Raw genomic sequence first — 20,511 nt, forward strand, 5'->3', positions numbered from 1 at the left:
AACACTATTCTGTATCTAACAAAAGGATGAATTGGAGAATTAAGAGTGAAAGGGGAAGGAGAGAGCCTAGAAGGAGGCTATTGTAGTGGTGCAGATGAGTGGTTATTAAGGTCTATACTAAAATAATATCAGTGGGAATAAAGAAGAGGTGATTGCCATATACAAGAAAAAGTAAAGAGGTAGAATTCACTTGGTAAGCAATTAGAAATGAGAGCTAAGAGAAATACAGGCCTCTCTCTCTATATATATATATATAATAAATATATATAGTCTAAATATATATATATAATGTTTCTATAATATATGCATATTGTATGTATTCTATAATATATGTATATTGTATGAATATATATCTCTTCAAATATAAGTACACACACACACAGTCATACACATACATAGTGATAACATCAAGGTTTCAATTTCGGTATTTTGAGTGAATGGTGGTGCTAATAGAAATAGTGAAAATACAAAAAGAAACAGTTTTGGAGAAAGACAGTAAGTTAATATCTGTGCAAGTTCGAGTGTAATGTGTGGTTGGAACTTTCAAGTGGAGATGTTCTTTCAGTAGCTGGAGATTCTAGTGTTGGAGGTTGGAAGAGGTTGGAATCACCTGTATGGAAGTGATACCTGAAACTGTGGGAGAAAATGAAATGAGAAAATGAAGGCAGACATTGATGATGAATTCCTTCCATGTCTTGACAGAGAAAGGAGAGACTAGAAGTAAAGAATGAGCTATATATTTTCAGAAATAGCCAATAGATTGATTTGTTTTTGCATGACTTTAATTGTTCTAACAGATGGGTTCTATTAGAGAGGGAAAGATGAGGAGTTTGTGAGGAATGATATACACACAAAAAAATTTAAACTTAAAGAATGGGTTTAGAGTTATAAGGAACTTCAGATTCCATATAATACAATCCATTAATTTTGTAGTGAAGGAAAATGAAACCTAAAGAAGTTAAAGAATCAAACATTATTCATCAGAAGCAAGATTTGAACCTATAATCTCTAACTCCAAGTGCACTTTCCACTATCAAATTCTTTCTTCCTTTGGTGTGAGAACTTATGTAAGAGTATGACTGTGAGTCAGGTATTGTATTTCTCTAAAAAAGAATAAGGAACTAAGGGGTGCTAAAATTATAGCAAAAAAAGCATCTTGTCTAGCTGATGTAACAAGAGCAAATCTCTTAGCTTCCAGAAAGCAAAAACTATGTTTTAATCCTCCTTCTATATCATATGGTCCCTTGAAAATAGTAACAACTAAAAAAAAACAGGTTAAATTGCAGGAATATTATCATATTAGAACATTCTACCTCTCAAGTTAAAAAAAAAGTTATTCTGTATTCTGGTGAAAGAAAACTAATCCTAGCTACCAGGAAATTTGGAGTTGGCATTTTTAACAGAAAGATTCTGTGTTTACTAGTCACAACAATCCTAATTATACCAAAGCTTGGAAATAAAATCTTTTGCATGGAGTCAGTCACTGAAATAATAGAAGACAGTAAGGAAGAGAAGGGGAATTTAAAAAAAATAGCTTGATCTGGGGAGTTCTGAACTCACTGGGTTATACCGATTGCATTACTATGGTGAGTAACCAGATTGCTTGAGGAGGTAGGAGACAAACTAGATCAGAAACGAACACATTAAAACAGTGGGATCAGCTTGTAAGTAACCCCTGCATGTCTCCTCATTTAAAAAACCAAAACATACAAAAAAAGAGAATAAAAAATTCTTAACTAAGATTAGAATTTAATTCTATATTTTGTAAAACATTTCAATCTTTTCCAGGAAAAGAGCCTCCTTTACCTGGCCAACTTGTCCCACTCTTTAGTAAACTTCTCTAAGAATACTTCAACCACATTCATATGATCATGGTAATCTCTTGTCCTTTGAAGATCTTCTTCTCTTTGCAAAAGCAGATTGTTGGTCTGTAGGCAGAGATCTATCCACTGATTACTTAAATGATTTATTTCCTTGTGTTCTGGGGACTCTTGTCCTTGTGTTAGCTTATTCACCTTTTCAGTAACAGCTGTTATGGCTGCCTGTTTGGACTGCAGTTTCTTAACAAATTCCTGAAGGATAAAGAAATTAAATTAAATTCAAATTATGGATAAGTTACAATTCTAGAAGGACATTATGTTTCTGAAAAAAACTGAATCAAAGTCACAAGAGAAAATATAATATAAAAGTCATTATTTATTAGATAAAAATAATTAAGAAAATTAACAAGAAAGGTCTTGGGAGGAAACTGATTTTTTCAGGCAAAGGGCAATCATGACTTTAAATTGAATATAATTCATGGGGAAATCTGAGGAAAAGAAAAAAATTTATATTCAACAAAGAAAAGGATTTTCAAACCTACAACATTGAGGACACAAAAAAGGACTGGGACTATCTCAGTATCTACAGGAAGACAATGTATACCCAAGTATATTCAATCAATTGATCAACAAGTGTTTCTTAAGGGCCTACAATGTATCACATACTATGCTCAGAATTGAGGATACAAAGACAAAATAATGAAATGGTGCCTCCCCTCACTAGCTTACAGCATGTGAGGAAAAGGTTTCCATATAGAAGTAGACATGAAAGATATTCAAAGTAAATACTAGGCAGTTTCAGAACAGGAGGCTTAGTAGCTGGGAGGAGGTTCAGGAAAAGCTCCATGTAGGTACTGGCACTTGAATTGAGCTGAGAAGAGAATACAAGTTCTAGGAAGGACTGAAATAGGAGCTCATAGAAGAAAATAAATTTTTAAAAAATGGTAGATGTATTATAGGCCTAGGGGGAAACCTATAAAAAGGCACAGATCTGAGAGACAGAAAGTTGTTCAATATATCTGTCATTGAGAGATATCAGATAGAAAATTTGGTTGAATCACTGAGTATGTAAAAGATGTAAATAGGTATAAATAAGTAAAGTAGGCTGAAGCTAGGTGGTGAAACATATTGTATTAAATGCTTTGGTTTAACTTTATTGAAAATTCACTTTAAAAATATGTATGAAATAGTCATAAAACTACACATAATCTTATGGAGTTCACAATCTAATGGGGGGGATCATGTAAATAACTATATATTCAATAAACTATATATACAGGATAATTTGGAAATAACTCACAGAGAGAATTTAAAAGGATCTGTAGAGATCCTGTAAAGGATCTGTAAATAGAAAGTAGGAGCTGGCTAATACTTAAAGGAAGCCTGGGAATCCAGTAGACAGGTTTGGTGGACAGTCAGTGAAAATGTCCTGAGTAGGAAGATCTTGATAGTGCACAGCTGTCACTAGAGGGTAGATCCTTAGGCATACAAGATGAGGAAGGGCTCTAATGTGTCATAAGATTAGAAAGATGGGGGAGGGTAGCCTATTAATGATTTTGAACTCCAAAGTAAGCCTTTTTGTATTTGACTCGAGTTGGTAGGGGAATTCGAGTTTATTGAACAGAGGACTATGCAAGGCATATTATGAAGATCAAATTAAGAAGCAAAAGATTGAATATGAGAAATGAAAGACCAAAAAGTAGAGGAATATTTGGTCAAATATTCACTTCATTTCAATTCAATTCATTTCAATAATTGTTTATTTAATTCCTGCCATTTTCCAGGCACACTGTACCAGATGCTGATGATACAAAGTCCAAAGGAGGGAAGGTAGGGGAGGAAAGGGGGAAAGAAGGGTGATCAATTGTATAGTTACATTTGAAGACCAAGAAAAAAATCAAGGAAGTCAATTAAGGGTACTCAAAGAAACACAGTAAAGTGACCATTAGAAATGACTAATGTAAGGCAAACAAGTATGAAAAGCAGGGCTAATATTGCAAACTATCAAATTTATATTCCATTCAAGAACTCCAAATCAGATTTTTAGTGCCACTTTACAAATTTTATCTAGTACCTTAGTATCATTTATTGATAAAAATCAAAGGATATATAATAATCTTTATCAAACTGCACTAGATCTCAGCTTGTTTCAGGAAATGTGATCAGTGATATGGTAAAGAAGAAGAAAAGTAAGAAATACAAAAATTGATGTGCTTTTCATGGTGAGTTGTTTTTGTCCCATCAGATCCTAGTCTTTTATAATGTATAATGAAGCTGGTTAGATGGTTAGAAATAAATAGCAACAAGAATTTATTTTGTTGTTTAGTCATTTTTCAGTTGTGTCCTACTCTTCATGAAGCCATTTGGAGTTTCTCCTCACTGAAGTGAGGAGATACAGATTAGGACCCATTATTTAATTGCTATAGAAAACTCATAAAGAAATCCCTTCTCTCAGCACAGACTGATAACTTTTAGAGAATTGCCTAGAGTCCTGATAAGATAATTGATTTGTCTAAGTCAAGATACAACAGGAGATAAGGCTGTAACCTGGGTCTTTCTAGCTCCAAGTCTGGTTCTCTACCCCTTATACCTTGCTACCTCTCTAAAAGAATATTATAATAGTGAAATAATGAAAGAATAAATATGGTGGATGTGAAGCAAGGTTAAATGCTGCAGAAATTTCAGAACATGAAGAATAAACTTGATACTATACATTATGAATGGATCTCTGAATAACACTTAGATTGCCAATTCCTCTTTGTTCTAAAGTAAATAGTCATCTTTCTTAAATGTCTGAAACTAAGTGGTAATAAGTAGCAGGCAAGGAAAACAGTGAAGTTCTGAGTAGACTTGGCAGATGGAGGACAGCGTGGCTGAAAAACAGAACTATTTGGCTCTGCAGTCTACAGATTTTGCCTACCCCATTCTCCAAGCTCTCTAAGGCTGACTTGTTTGTACAAATTGCTATTTGACACACTCTTGCTAGAACTAGACAGTACACTGTATTAGCCCACAAATTCCTCTTTGTGAGTGAATGTTCCCCCTATGAGGCATTAGTAGAAATAAACAACACAGATTATTTATTAGCCACATTCATAAAAAGAATGTTTGCTTTGTTGCTGTCCTTTGTAGAAATTTTAGTGCATGCTTTTGAAAGAAATATTTTTTCATTCTCCATTATATTTTGGCAGTTCAAAACAATGTTCAGTTAATATAAAGATATTTATTAGTTATTAAATCTTTGGTGAAATCACGGAGTTTGGGAAGGATATGTAGAGCCACCTTGTAATTCACATAATTTGTTTAGAATAATGTTATCTTACATTTTAATCACAATGCAGATTATTAAGATTAAAATAAGACTATACAACTTTACATTTAAAAAAAGTAAGTAGAGATAGACTAAATGTGATAGGTGGGTAGTTCTCTGGCTACTCATTACAGGTCAAGAATTACACTTTAGTTTGAACTTTGTTGAACATAAAAATGAAGTAAAATAATGTGTTTCCATTCCATTACTTTATTAATTTACCTAAGGTTTAATAATCTACACTTTCAGAGAGGATCAATGATATAAGAGAAAGGGAATTGGCTTTGAAATCACAAATCCTGGCTTTGTATAAAAGCAAAACCAATCACTTAATATCTCTGCATCTCTGTAAAATGAAGGGATGGGATTATGATCCTTATGGCATCTTCCAGCTCCAAATCTTCTTATGAGCACTAAGAGTATGAATATGTTAAATGGATATTCTTTTTCTCCCAGCATGTCAGCATTCTATACAATATCTTACAGGAAAACGACTGTTTACCTTTACTTGGGAAACCATGTTTTGTGCAATATTTAGCTCCAATTCAGCCTGCCTCCTCTTCATATTCTGCAGCTGTTGATCTGCATCCTGTAAATAGATCCAAAGTTCTGCCTTCATCTGTTTAATCTCTTCCCAGCCCTGAGTTAAACTCTGAGAGTTTGTTATCTTCTGTTCAATCTAAAAGGGAAAAAAGGCAGGTAAAGAAAAACAATTATATAAAGAACTTCACATGTTGTATGGTATCTTATCAGATAGCCCAAACTAAACATAAAATCTGTGTATATGAAAAGCTATACAAAGCACTTCATTAAAAATTCCTTCATTGGAAATTATCCATAAAAGATGAAGCTATATGTGAATTCCCTTAAACTTTGGAAAGTGGCCATTAGAATCTGTTCAGATTTTTATCTACATTGTGATGCAAAATATTGGAGACTAGAAAGATATATTTTTTTCTGCTGCAATATTTTATCAAGTCTTCTATCTACCATCATCTGTTATATACCAATAAAGGAGGGAAAGGGGAGGGAGTTGGAGAGCAGGAGTAATGTTTTCCAGATGCAAGTAGGTCATCACTTCTGATCTGATTTAGAAGGGATTCCACCTGCTTGTCAAGTAAACAGCAGGATGCCATTAAGATCTGCATCTCCAGAAGGCTTTACTTAAATGGCTCATTGCTTTTAGCTAGTCCAGTCTATTTTTATATTCTCCAGAGGCTCTGATAAACTTTCACCAATATGAATTGGCATCTTGTGGATTATATAGATTTATATAATTTCTAACTCTGATATGCCTATTTAATTTTACTGAATTTAAAGGACTCTGGAATGAATTAGAGAATATTTAAAAATATTCTTTAAGTGTTCTAGTGACAAAAATATTAACTTGAAGGTTAATAGTGAAATATATATATATGTATATATATATATATATATATATGTTTGGTAGATATTTATCTGCCTTTCAAAACAATAGCATTTTATTTTATATATCCCATCCAAAGATGAATTGTTATGAAATATTTCAAAGATATTTGAGATAAGCATTCCAGAATTCTTTTCCTTGGTGATAAAGATACAATGGAAATGAGATGACAGAAAATAATATTGATTTATGTAAAAGTTCTGGTTTTTGAAACTATATGTCACTTGGAAATAATGAAAGAGTAACATTACCCAATGCAATAGAGGTAGCCAGCCAGGCAATTACCAATGATTCAGTTAAACCGCTAAGGTTTTCTTTTTAAAGTGTATGCATACATATACAACGTAAATCAAGTATCAGTAATCATTTAAACAGAACTAAGTAGGAAAGACAGAAATGGAGAAAAAAAATAGAAAAATGAAGGCTAGCCAGATTAAAAAAAAAAACAGAACTAAAGGTGATATAAATTCTGGAAAGTAAATCAAAATAAGACACATGTAGAAAGGCAGTTTTTAAAAAAAACATAATTTGTAAGTGATTTTAAAAACTATTATAAAGTCAGTAGTCATTCCATACCATTTGCTTTGTCTGTTGGATGTCCTTTGCCGTAGTCTTCACTGAGGAGTTGGACAAATCACACATTGAGCACAAAAGATCTAAATAGGTTCTGGCTTGTTCCTGCAAAGCTCTGAAATGTTTCACCTGAAAAAGGCAAGAGTCAGTGAAAGAAAAATTTCACTGTTTATTCTGTCCCTACCATACCATCCACCTCCTTGACTCTCCTGCCCTTATCCTTGTTCTCTTCTCCTATAGTCTCTGTTTCAAATGCAACTTATCTCCAATGTAAATGAACTTGAAATCCAAAGGGAGTTTCTTGGGTTTGATCTTACATGTATCAGAGAGATGCTACTAAATGTGTCCAATCCATTGCCTGTGGGCTGCATGGGACTCCCAAAGCCCATTCTTGGGACATAATTACATTTTATTCTTATTGTCATTGGCAATAGGGATTACATTGAAGGCATAACTATTTGAATCCTATATGTAACCTTGACAAGTTTTTGTTGGATGACGTGTCTCAGAAGAACTAAAAGGCTGGACACCTATGCTCTCAAGTACACTGAGTACTGATGTGACATAGTCAAACCTGCCCTTTTGGAAAATCACTTGTGGGGGTTCTCCATTTTTTTTCTGTAATTTGATCTTACCATCTTCATTAAACTTCTGTCCTATTACTTTCCTCCCTTTCACGGCTAAATTTCTTTAAAGACTACTACAGTGATATCTTTATTTTCTCTTCTTTCACTTGATTCTATCCATTCTTTAGACTGGCTTCTGATCTTATGATCCAAAATAAAAACTACTCCATCAAAATCGTTTTATTGTCAATGATCTTTTTAAATTGCCAAATCCAGTTATTTATTCTTTTTTTTTTTTTTAGGTTTTTTTTTTTTGCAAGGCAAATGGGGTTAAGTGGCTTGCCCAAGGCCACACAGCTAGGTAATTATTAAGTGTCTGAGCCCAGATTTGAACCCAGGTACTCCTGACTCCAAGGCCAGTGCTTTATCCACTACGCCACCTAGCCGCCCCCAGTTATTTATTCTTGATTCTCGTTATTTCTGAACTCACTTCCAAAAGTTTCCAAAAAAGTCATCTTCCTAAACAGAGGTCTGATCATAATACTTCCCTAACTCTTTAAACTTCAATGGTTCCCTAGTACCTCTAGGATCAACTGTTAAATTCTTTATTTGGCTTTTTAAAGCCCTTCACAGTCACAATCCTTCCTACCTTTTTCAGTCTACTTTTTTTTTTTTTTTTTTTAGATTTTTGCAAGGCAAATGGGGTTAAAGTGTCTTGCCCAAGGCCACAGCTAGGTAATTATTAAGTGTCTGAGGTCAGATTTGAACTCAGGTACTCCTGACTCCAGGGCCGGTGCTCTATACACTGCGCCACCTAGCTACCCCTAATCCAATCTTTTTGTTGTTGCTCCTTTTTGTTTTTTGATTCTGTGCATTTTTACTGGCTATTCCCATACCTGGAATGCTCTCTCCTCACTTCTGCCTCATGGTTTCCTTCAAGACTCAGCTATTTCCCCTCCAGTCCATTCTTTTCCAACAAAGTAGAGTCTTTTCTCTAAATATACCTTCCATTTACAGTATATGTTCTTATATGTAATTGATTGTATATTATCTCTTTCATTAGAAGGCAAGTTTCTTGAAAAAAAATTATGTTTTTGCTTTTCTTTAAATTCCCAGTACTTAGAGAAGAGTGCCTGAAGTATACAGTAAGTTCTTAATAAATGCCTCTTGATTGATTGGAAGATAGATTGGAATGGGAGAGTCTGAATCAATTAGGAGAGTCTTGAAATAGTGTTATGACTGAATAAATAAAAGGAGTTAGAAATATGTGAGTACTTACACATGGGATATTATAGATAAAGCAAAGGCAAGATTTACTAAATAATTAGATATAGAGTGAGTGAATTATTAAGTTGAGCTTACAAACCTGGATGATGAGAAGGATGCTGCTATTAATAACAGGGACCTTCAGAAGAGGGGTGAATTTGGGAAAAATGCAATTAGTCCTGTTTTGCACATTTTGCATTTGAGATGCTTATGGGAAATCTGGTTCAAAATGTTGAATAGGCAGTTCAACTTGTAGGAGTGGAGATCAGAAGATGACTACACTGGATATATGGATATAGTCTATAGATCTATAGACTAGAATTCATTTGCATCTAGATGATAATTGAATTCATGGTAGATAATGTGATGACTACTTCTGAGGATATAAAAAGAAACTGAGAAGATAGGAGAGGGGATAGCATTGCGGCTTACCTGTAGTAGGTATGACACGGATGAGCAAAGAAAATAAAGGAGAAAAAAAAGAGATGAGTCATGTAAAAATTTTATATCCTTCCACTATTACCTAGTCTAAACTAAGATACTTTAGTATCTTAGTTTAATGAATTTATAATAACTATACAATGTTCATCCATATCTGGAGCAATGTTGTTTTCACAAGCAAATTCTTCTAACATGTGAAGTTTTGATTGAGTGTATTACAGAGAAAAACATTTTTTAAAAAATATGCTCATAAAAAAACAAAACAAAGAAAAAAAAAGATCTGGTCAAATCATACAGTGACAACTGTTTGAGTCTGGTAGTAGGCCAAGGAATTCTTCTCAAATAATTTTTTTTTTATATTTTTCAAGGCAATGGGTTAAGTGGCTTGCCCAAGGCCAAATGGCTAGGTAATTATTAAATGTCTGAGGCTGGATTTGGACTCAGGTACTCCTGACTCCAAAGCCAGTGCTCTATCTAAAGCACCACCTAGCTGCCCCTCAAATAATTTTTTGCACAGGCACAAATCATCTGCTTCAATTTTAGTTATTATTATTTTAAGAATATTTTTTAAAATCCTAAGGGAAGTTATAAGATGAAATCTGTTGCATTATTTATTATTTTCTTTAACAAGGAAAAAAACTTCAGCTTAATGCTAGCAAGAATGAATGTAATTATGTGTCAGTCAATTAGTATTTTTTAAGTGCCTGCCAGGCAATGCACTGAGGAGGCTAGCAAAGCTAAAAGACACCCTTTGTTCTCAAGAAGATTATAGTCTAAGAAGGGAGAAAACATGTTAAAAAGACTATATACAGGGGCAGCTAGGAGGCAGTGGATAGAGTACTATCCCTGGAGTCAGGGGAACCTGAGTTCAAATCCGACCTGAGACACTTAATAAATGCCAAGCTGTGTGGCCTTGGGAAGTCAATTTAACCTCATTGCTTTAAATAAATTTTTAAAAATAAACTATATACAAACAAGATATACACACAAGATAAAAATCGGAAATAATCACCAGAAATAAGGCACCAGCATTAAGGGAGAAAAGGCAGGAAAAACAGTTAGGGATTGAAAAATAGAGTGATATCCAAGAAAAAGTAAGAAGGTATCACTAAATATCAGTAAATGTCCGGTGATTGGGGTGGTGTAAAGGGTAAAAAGACTGGAATGGCAAGAAGGGGTCAAATTCTAGAAAGTTTTATAATCTAGACAGAGGACTTTATATTTAACTTTGGAAGCACTAGGGAGACCCTGGAAATGACTGAAGATGAGAATAAGATGGTAAGGCTTGTATTTTAGGAAGAGCCAGATTGTAGGATATACTGGAGCAAGGAGAGACTTAAACAAGGAGATCAATTAAGAGACTGTGTAATAGTCTAGGCATGAGATAATGAGGTCCTACACCTGATTAATAGTATTAGAAGAGAGAAGATTCTACTTGTAAAAATAGAATCAGCAAGATTTGAAAAGTAATTGGATATGAATAATGAAAGAGAATGAGAAGTCAAAGATGACATGTAGTTTGCAAGCTTGAATGACTGGGAGGATGGAGATCAGGGAGGAGAAAGGTAACAAATTCAGTTTCAGATATTAAAATTTTAAGATGTCAACAGGACTTCCAGATTGATTTATCAAATAGATGGTTGGAGATGCAAGACTGGGTCAGGTCAGGAAAGAGGTTAGACCTAGAAAAATAAATATGAGCATCATCCATGGAGACATAATACTTGAATCCATGGGATTGAGAAGAAGTCATTAGACAGATAGTTTCTCTTAAATAAATATTTATTACCTGCTTAACTGCCTCTGCTCTACTCAAAGGTGGATGAGGAATTGGTTTCAAATCTGGCTGAACTGTAGCAAGCCATGCCTGGCATTGCTGCAAAGTGTCTTGCCGGCTGACATATTTCTGAAGTTCATGTTCCAAGCTCTGGTAAACCTAAAACAAAGAAGAAAAAAATAGAATGTAAGCAATACTATCTTGCTTTTATAATTATATCATTCCATAACAAGCATATTATTGGTAGGGCTAATAAATATAGTTTCTTGATTGACTAATTGATTTACTGAGGTTTTAAGAACTAAAATAAAGTAGTCGGAATTAAACAGAATGATTAAATTTAACTACCCTCATTTTAAATTTGTTAGTCTCTTTAAATTACTCAAATTTATAAGCATTTCTTTTGCATTTCATACTAGATTTTGCCTCTGTTAGTGAAACACTGTTTGCTGAACAGTTTACCATAGAATTAAGGAGAAGCAAGTATATTACATCTGCTGAGGAAACTTTGCAGCACTTTATGCTATCACAACAGTAAATTACACCAGGAAATAGCAAACTGCATCTATTTCTTTCTCCCTTACTTTCCCTACCTAGTAACACAATACAGAGGCAGAATTAGAAATATAGAATTTCAGAGTTGGAAGGAACCTGACAAGAAAGCTAATATCCCATTCATGTACATATTCAATCCCCAATATTCCTGATAGGTAATTGTGAGAGGGAGCTTATCTGACAGTATAGCCAATCCAATTTTTCTACTGATGGCTAAGTTCTTCCCCATAGTGACCTGAAATTAGCCTCCCTAGAACTTCTGCTGATTGATCTCCATTCTAAACTCCAAATCAATACTGTATAGAACCATTGTCTACCCCTTTCTCAACAATTATTCCTTTAATTATTTGAGAATAGAAATCATGACTCCATTCTTTTTCTCTTCTCCATAATAAGCACCCCTAATTTCTTCATCTTTTCCTTATGTGACATGGTTTCCAGATCTCTCACCATCCTGGTTATACTGCATATAGACCTTCTTGTTAATGTTCTTCCCAAAATATGATGCTGATCCTTAGAAATGAATAGAGTACTATGGCACTTACAAAAAACTGACCATGTACAGGGCATGAAAACCTAATGACCAATTGCAGAAAGGCAGAAATAGTGAATACTTTTTTCTCAGATCATAATGCAATAAAAATAGTATGCAATATTGGCTCAGGGAGATACAGGCCCAAAACTAATTGGAAACTAAATAACCTCAAATTAAAGAATGGGTGGACCAAACAGCAAATTATAGAAATAATTAATTATTTCATTCTAGATAAAGACAATAATGAAACAACATACCAAAACCTATGAGATACACTCAAGGTGGCTGTCAGGGGATATATTATATCTTTAAATGCTTACATGAATAAATTAGAGAAAGAGGAAATCAACGAACTAAATATGCAACTAAAAATATTAGAGAAAGAACAAATAAAAAACCCTAATTAAATACCAAATTAGAAAATCTAAAAATTAAAGGAGAAATTAATAAAATCAAAAGCAAGAAAACTATTGAACTTATATATAGAACCAAGTGTTGGTTTTATGAAAAAAACAATAAAATGGATAAACCTCTGGTCAATTTGATTAAAAAAAGAAAGAAAACAAATTGTTAGTATCATAAATGAAAGAGGTAAACTCACCACCAATGAGGAGGAAATGAAAGTAATAATTTGGAATTATTTTGACCAACTCTATGCCAATATATTTGACAATCTAAGTGAAATGAATGAATATTTACAAAAATATAAGTTGCCCTGATTAAATGAAGAGGAAATCCATTACCTAAACAACCCTATCTCAGAAAAAGAAACTCAACAAGCTATTATTGAACTCCCTAAGAAAAAATCTCCAGGGCCAGATGGATCCACAAAGAATTCTATCAAACATTTAAGGAACAATTGGTTCCAATTCTATATAAACTCTTTGGAAAAATAGGTGAACATGGAACTCTGTATAACTCTTTCTATGACACTAATATGGTGCTGATACCTAAACCAGGAAGAGTTAAAACAGAGAAAGAAAAATACAGACCTATTTCCCTGATGAATATAGATGCAAAAATCTTAAATAAAATGTTAGCAAAATGATTACAAGTTATCACTAGTATAATACATTATGATCAAGTAGGATTTATTCCAGGAATGCAGGGTTGGTTCAATATTAGGAGGACTGTTAGTATAATTAATTATATCAATAACAAACCAATCAGAAATCATATGATCATATCAATAGATGCTGAAAAAGCTTTCGACAAAATACAGCACCCATTCCTACTAAAAAAAACTAGATAGGGTAGGAATAAATGGATTGTTCCTTAGAATAATAGGCGGTCTCTATCTGAAACCATCAACAAGCATTATATGCAACAAGGATAGGCAAGAGGCATTCCCAATAAAATCAGGGGTGAAACAAGGGTGCCCATTATCACCACTACTATTCAATATTGTATTAGAAATGTTAGCTTCAGCAATAAGAGAAGAAAAAGAAACTGAAGGAATTAGAATTGGGAAGGAAGAGACAAAACTCTCACTCTTTGCAGACAACATGATGGTATACCAAGAGAATCCTAAAAAACTACTAGAAATAATTAGCAACTTTAGCAAAGTCACAGGATATAAAATAAACCCTCATAAATCCTCAGCATTTCTGTATATAACTAGCAAGATACATAAAGAGCTAGAAAGTGAAATCCTATTCAAAGTAACTTCAGACAATATAAAATACCTGGAAGTCTACCTGCCAAGGCAGACTCAAAAACTTTTTGAAAACAATTACAAAACATTTCTCACACCAATAAAATCAGATTTAAATAACTGGGAAAACATCAGCTGCTCATGGATAGGTCAAGCTAATATAATAAAAATGACAATTCTACCGAAACTCAACTACTTGTTTAGTGCCCTACCAATCAAAATTCCAAAAACTTACTTTAATGAGTTAGAAAAAATTGTAAGCAAATTCATATGGAGAAATAAAAAGTCAAGAATTTCCAAGGATTCAATGAAAAAAAAGTACGAAAGAAGGTGGTTTAGCCTTACCAGATCTAAAATTATATTATAAAGCATCAGTCATTAAAACTGTCTGGTATTGGCTTAGAAATAGAGTGGTAGATCAGTGGGATAGACTAGGTGCAATAGCAGAAAATGATTATAATAATCTGCTGTTAGATAAACTCAAAGAGTCCAGCTATTGGGATAAAAACTTTCTCTTCAATAAAAATTCTTGGTAAAATTGGAAGTTAATGTGGAAGAAACTTAGATTAGACCAACACCTCACACCCTATACCAAGATAAGATCAAAATGAATACAGGATTTAGACATAAAAAAGAAACATTATAAGCAAACTAGATGATTAAGGAATAGTATACCTATCAGATCTATGGAAAGGAAAGCAGTTTATGACCAAGGAAGAGATAGAGAACATCATTAAAAACAAACTAGATAATTTTGATTATATTAAATTAAAAAGCTTTTGCACAGACAAAACCACTGTAAGCAAGATCAAAAGAAATGTAGTAAATTGGGAAACAATTTTAAAACTAGTATTTCTGACAAAGGACTTATTTCTAAAATATACAGAAAACTGAGTCAAATATTCAAAAAAACAAGCCATTCCCAAATTGACAAATGGTCAAAGGATATGCAAAGGCAATTTACAGATGAAGAAATCAAAGCGATCCATAGTCATATGAAAAATTACACAAAATCACTACTTATTAGAGAAATGTAAATTAAAGCATCTCTGAGATACCACCTCATACCTCTCCAACTGGTCAATATGACCAGAAAAGACAATGATCAATATTGGAAGGGATGTGGGAAATCTGGGACACTAATGCATTGTTGGTGGAGCTGTGAACTCATCCAAACTTTCTGGAGAGCAATTTGGAATTATGCCCAAAGGGCAACAAAAATGTGCATGCCCTTTGATTCAGCAATACCACTACTGGGTCTATACCCTGAAGAGATGATGAAAAAGGGTAAAAACATTACTTGTACAAAAATATTCATAGAAGCCCTGTTTGTAGCAGCAAAGAATTGGAAATTAAATGAATGTCCTTCAATTGGGGAATGGTTTAACAAACTGTGGTATAGGTATCTGATGGACCATTATTGTTCTATTAGAAACCAGAGGGATGGAAATTTAGGGAAGCCTCTAGGGATGTGCATGAACTGATGCTGAATGAGATGAGCAGAACTGGAAAAATATTGTACACCCTAACAGCAACATGGGGGTGATGATCAACTTTGATGGACTTGCTCATTCCATCAGTGCAACAATCAGGGACAATTTGGGGTTATTTGCGATGGAGAATACCATCTGTATCCAGAGAAAGAAATGTGGAGTAAACAAAGACCAAAGACTATTACCTTCAATTTCAGAAAAAAAATATGTTATTTCATTATGTAATTTTGCTATTTCTTATACTATATTTTTCTTCTTTAAGGATATGATTTCTCTCTCATCACATTCAACTTAGATCATTGTATACTATGGAAACAATATAAAGACTTATTACCTTTTATTGGGGGGATGTGGGGAGGAAAGCTAGAATGGGGAAGAATTGTAAAACAAAAAACTCAAAGTCTTTCTAGAGAAAAAAAATTTAAAAAAAGAAATGAACAGTGTACTTTAGATATGATGACCATTAGATAGGGAAATGAGTTGATTACCTCATTTGTTCTGGACACTATATTTTCCATTGAGGTACCCTAAGACCATGTCAGATTTTTAACAATATTGTCTCTAGTTGAACTGGTACAAAACTAAAAATTTCAGACCTTTTCCCACATAAAATGTAGTCAAAGTGGCTCTCTCCAGATTTTCCTAACCTGAATTAACGAAACTAAATTTAATCTCACTGGTTTCAAACTATCATTTTAACTGGTCAAAGATAATTTTAAAATCTCGATTCATCCAATTTATTAGCTTTCCCTCTTAGATTCACAATAACCATAAATTTGATATGTATGTTTTCTGTGACTTTATCCAAGTTGCCAATAAATGCATTCAACTGAACAAGGCCACAGAACCTTATTATATTCAGTAAAGCTTTCTTTCCAAGATAACATCAATGCATTAATTAAAACTCTCAGAGGATAATTTCTCAGTCATTTATATGTAGATTTATATAATTGACTATCATTAAGTCTAAATGAGAGATTTATTCAAATTCTTTGTCAAGTACCCTTCAACAACTAACATAAACTTAATCTCAGGAAGAAGGCAATGGGTCCTGAAAGGACCCAACATAAATAGAAAGGGAAAGTAACTGGACAATCCCTCTATTGCCCTCCAATTGCCACTGTGCTCTGTTGTCACTACCTCACACCCTAATCTAGTTCATTTTTTGAGTGTGGATTATCATTATATTTCCTACCTCTATATAGAGAACATTTATTTTTCAAATTTTATTTATTTATTTTCATCAATATACAAAACTTCCCTCCACCCTCCTTTCCACTCCCCACCTCTCAGCGGCAAATAGTCAGATTAGCATGTTACACACGTATTTTGATAAACGTGTTTACAAATTAGCAATTTTGGATATGAGGGATTAGAATTAAGGTGTAGAGGTACATAAGAGATGATTTATATAAAGTGTTCATCAGATTCTGAAGGGTTGGCTTTTTGTGTGTGTATGTTTTGTTTTGTTTCATTTTTCTTCCCCTGGATGGGGATAATGTAGTCCATAGCCAGTCAAATACAGTTGCCCTAATTCTCTGAACTGTTGAGAGGAGCTGCCTCCATCAAGGTTGTTCATCTCATAATGTTGTTGTTAATGTGTACATTGTTCTCTTGGTTCTATTCCCTTCGCTCAGGATCAAATCCTGCACTTCAGTCCATGCTTCTGTAGAGTCCAACCATTTATGGTTCCTTATAGAACAATAGTATTCCATAGTATTCATGTACCACAACTTGTTTAGCTATTCCCAATTGATGGGCAGCCCCTCAATTTCCATTTCTTTGCCACTACAAAAAGAGCTTCTATGAATATTTTGGAATGTAGGAATTTTCCCCTTTTTATAATTTCTTCTGGACATTACCTAGAATTAGAGTCAAAGGGGTATGAATAGTTTTATTGCTCTCTGGGCATAGTTCCATATTGCTCTCCAGAAAGGTTGGATCCATTCACAGCTCCACCAGCATTGCAACAATATCCCAATCCTCCCACAAACTCTCCAGCATTGATCATTTTCCCTTATTTCTCATCTTGGCCAGTCTAATAGGTGTGAGATGATACTTCATTGATGTTTTAATTTGAGCATTTTTTCATATGATTTTATATCGCTTTAATTTCTTCATTTGAAAACTGTCTGTTCATATCTTTTGACCATTTATCAATTGGGGAAATAACTTGTGATCTTATAAATTTGATGCAATTTTCTATATATTTTTAAAATGACACCTTTATCAGAACTCCAAGCTGTGAAGATTGCTTCCCACCTTTCTGCTTTCCTTCAAATTTTGGAAGTATTGATTTTATTAGTTCAATTTTTTTTAATTTAATATAGTCAAAATCATGCATTTTGCAGTTTATAATATGCTCTAATTCTTGTTTTGTCATGCATTTATGCCCTTTTCATAGATCTGATAGAGTATCTTTTGGTCTACCAATTTATCTATGGTATTGCTCTTTATGTCTAAATCCTGTACCCATTTTGACTTTATTTTGGTATAGGGTGTGAGCTGTGGCTATGCTTAGTTTTGCCATACTATTTTCCAGTTTTCCCAACAATTTTTGTCAAATAGTGAGTTCTTATCCCAGAAGCTGATATGTTTGGATTTGTCAAACAGTGGATTACTGTGGTGCTTTACTACTGTTTCTTTTGAACCTATCCTGATCCACTGATTCATTACTCTATTTCTTAACCAGGACCAGACAGTTTTGATGACTGCCACTTTATAGTATAGTTTTAGATCTGGTAGACCTAGGCCACCTTCCTTTACATTTTTTCTTCATCGGTTCTCTTGCTATTCTTGCCCTTTTGTTGCTTCAGATAAATTTTGTTAATTTTTTCTAGCTTGATAAAGTAGTTATTTGGTAGTTTGATTGGAATAGCACTAAATAAGTAATTTAATTTGAGTAGAATTGTCATTTTTATTATATTAGCTCAATCTAACCATGAGCATTTGAAATTTTTCCAATTATTTAGATCTGACTTTATTTGGGTGAGGAGAGCTCCATAATTGTGCTCATATAGTTTCTGGGTTTGTCTTGGGAGATAGATTCCCAATTATTTTATGTTGTCTATAGTTATTTTAAATGGAATTTCTCTTTCTATTTCTTGCTCTTGGGCTCTGTTGTTCATATACAGAAATGCTGATGACATGTGGGTTCATTTTATATCCTGCTACTTGGCTGAATTTGTTAATTATTTCAAGGAGGTTTTTAGATGATTTTCTTAGGTTCTCTATGTATATCATCATATCATCTGCAAAGACTGAAAGTTTTGCTTCCTCACTGCCGATTCTGATTCCTTCAATTTCTTTTTCTTCTCTTATTGCTACTGCTAGCATTTCTAATACTACATTGAATAGTAATGGTGATAATGGGCATCCTTGTTTCACTCCTGATTTTATTGGAAATGCTCTGAACTTATTCTGATTACATAAAATATTTGTTGATGGTTTTAGATAAGTACTATTTATTATTTTAAGGAAAACTCCATTTATTCCTAAACTTTCTAGTGTTTTTAATAGAAATGGATGTTGTATTTTATCAAAGGCTTTTTCAACATCTATTGAGATAATCGTATGATTTATGTTGGTTTTGCTATTGATATGTTTAATTATGTTGAGTGTTTTCCTAATGTTGAACCATCCCTGCCTACCTGGTATGAATCCAACCTGATCATTGTGTATAATCCTAGTAATAACTTTCAAGACAAATGGATTAAGTGGCTTGCCCAAGGCCACACAGCTGGGTAATTATTAAGTGTCTGAGACCGAATTTGAACTCAGGTACTCCTGACCCCAAGCCTGGTGCTCTATCCACTGCTCCACCTAGTCTCCCCTATTTACATCAATTAGGGAGATTGGTCTATAATTTTCTTTGTCTGTTTTGATCCTTATCTAACTCTCAAAAAAACCTGGTTCTTTCTGCATCAAGGGGGTAGCTGTGATCAAGTGTAAATTACATAAATATAAATGCAGAAGACCTAAAGGCAAAATCTAGCTTTTCCATTTACTGTCTTAGGACAGTTACTTGACCTTTCTAGACCTCAGTCTCTTCATCTATAAAATAAAGGAATTGGATTAGATGACCTCTAAGATGTTTTCTCATCCTACTGTCTATGTTTCTAAAGACAGTGGAAGAAAAATCCCAAGATAAATGCCAATGATATTAATGACTCCCTAAAACTTAAATATGTTCTGCATAATTCTATGTTAATTCCTTCCTTGATTCTCCATTATCTTGCTCTTTTTATTTACTAGCTCTTTTTGGAATCAAGCTAGATTGAATCTGGAGTTTACTACTTTCTTAATAACCTAGTGACCTAATTTGAAAAGGATTTAGGTCAAATGTTTTTAATGAATCCTTCTGGGAGCATAGCAAGCATCTCATTCTTTCCCAGATTCGCCGATATCATACATAAGCTAATCCATTTTAGAATTTTCTCATGATTGACATTATGTAATGGATAAAATACCAGACCTGGAGTCAGGAAGATTCCTCTTCATGAGTTCAGTTCTGACCTTAGACCCTGACCAGTTATGTGACTCTGGGCAAGTCACTTAACCCTGTTTACCTCAGTTCCTCATTTGCAAAATGAGCTAGAGAAGGAAATGACAAACCACTCTGGTATCTTTGCCAAGAAAACTTCAAACAGTGTCACAAAAAAATCAGACATGACTGAAATGACTAAACAACAACAAGCACAATAACGACATTCAAGAACATCAAATAAGGAATTTATATTTTGCCATATATGAAAATCAGGGCAATACTTATGTGCTTCAAATCATCTTATACTCCATGTCTTAGAGATGAAATCACTTCTGCAAACTCTTTCAAGATCTTAAGCTCTAAATTTGGGACCAATAAATGAATTCATTTAAAATGACTACATCCTTTAACTATCTCCTCACATCTTTAAAGTCTGAATTCCCTTTTTGTTATCTGTATAATGCCCTTTCTGGTTGGAAAAATATGTTTTATATTGCAGAATTCAGACACATTAACAAGTTAGAAAGTATCTTTTCCTTATTCTCTTATTTCAAAGAGCTAAAGTCCTTTCTGTTGTCTTTCACAGTAGACCTTCAGATTATTCTTAGA

General features: G+C 33.6%; 1 protein-coding gene across 11 annotated transcripts in view; it reads right to left on the minus strand.

The window, feature by feature from the left end:
* The window catches only part of SYNE1 (spectrin repeat containing nuclear envelope protein 1), a 598,518-nt gene that overhangs the window by 208,853 nt on the left and 369,154 nt on the right, over window positions 1-20,511 (minus strand). For all 11 annotated transcript variants that reach the window (XM_074187858.1, XM_074187854.1, XM_074187849.1 and 8 more), the window contains 4 exons: window positions 11,192-11,338; window positions 7,133-7,258; window positions 5,633-5,809; window positions 1,807-2,072 (listed from right to left, as the gene is read on the minus strand). In XM_074187858.1, the coding sequence (XP_074043959.1) occupies window positions 1,807-2,072; window positions 5,633-5,809; window positions 7,133-7,258; window positions 11,192-11,338 (716 nt within the window). The remainder of the gene's footprint in view (window positions 1-1,806; window positions 2,073-5,632; window positions 5,810-7,132; window positions 7,259-11,191; window positions 11,339-20,511) is intronic.

Source organism: Macrotis lagotis, chromosome 5 (genome assembly GCF_037893015.1).
Source record: "Macrotis lagotis isolate mMagLag1 chromosome 5, bilby.v1.9.chrom.fasta, whole genome shotgun sequence".
Lineage (NCBI taxonomy): Eukaryota > Metazoa > Chordata > Mammalia > Peramelemorphia > Peramelidae > Macrotis > Macrotis lagotis.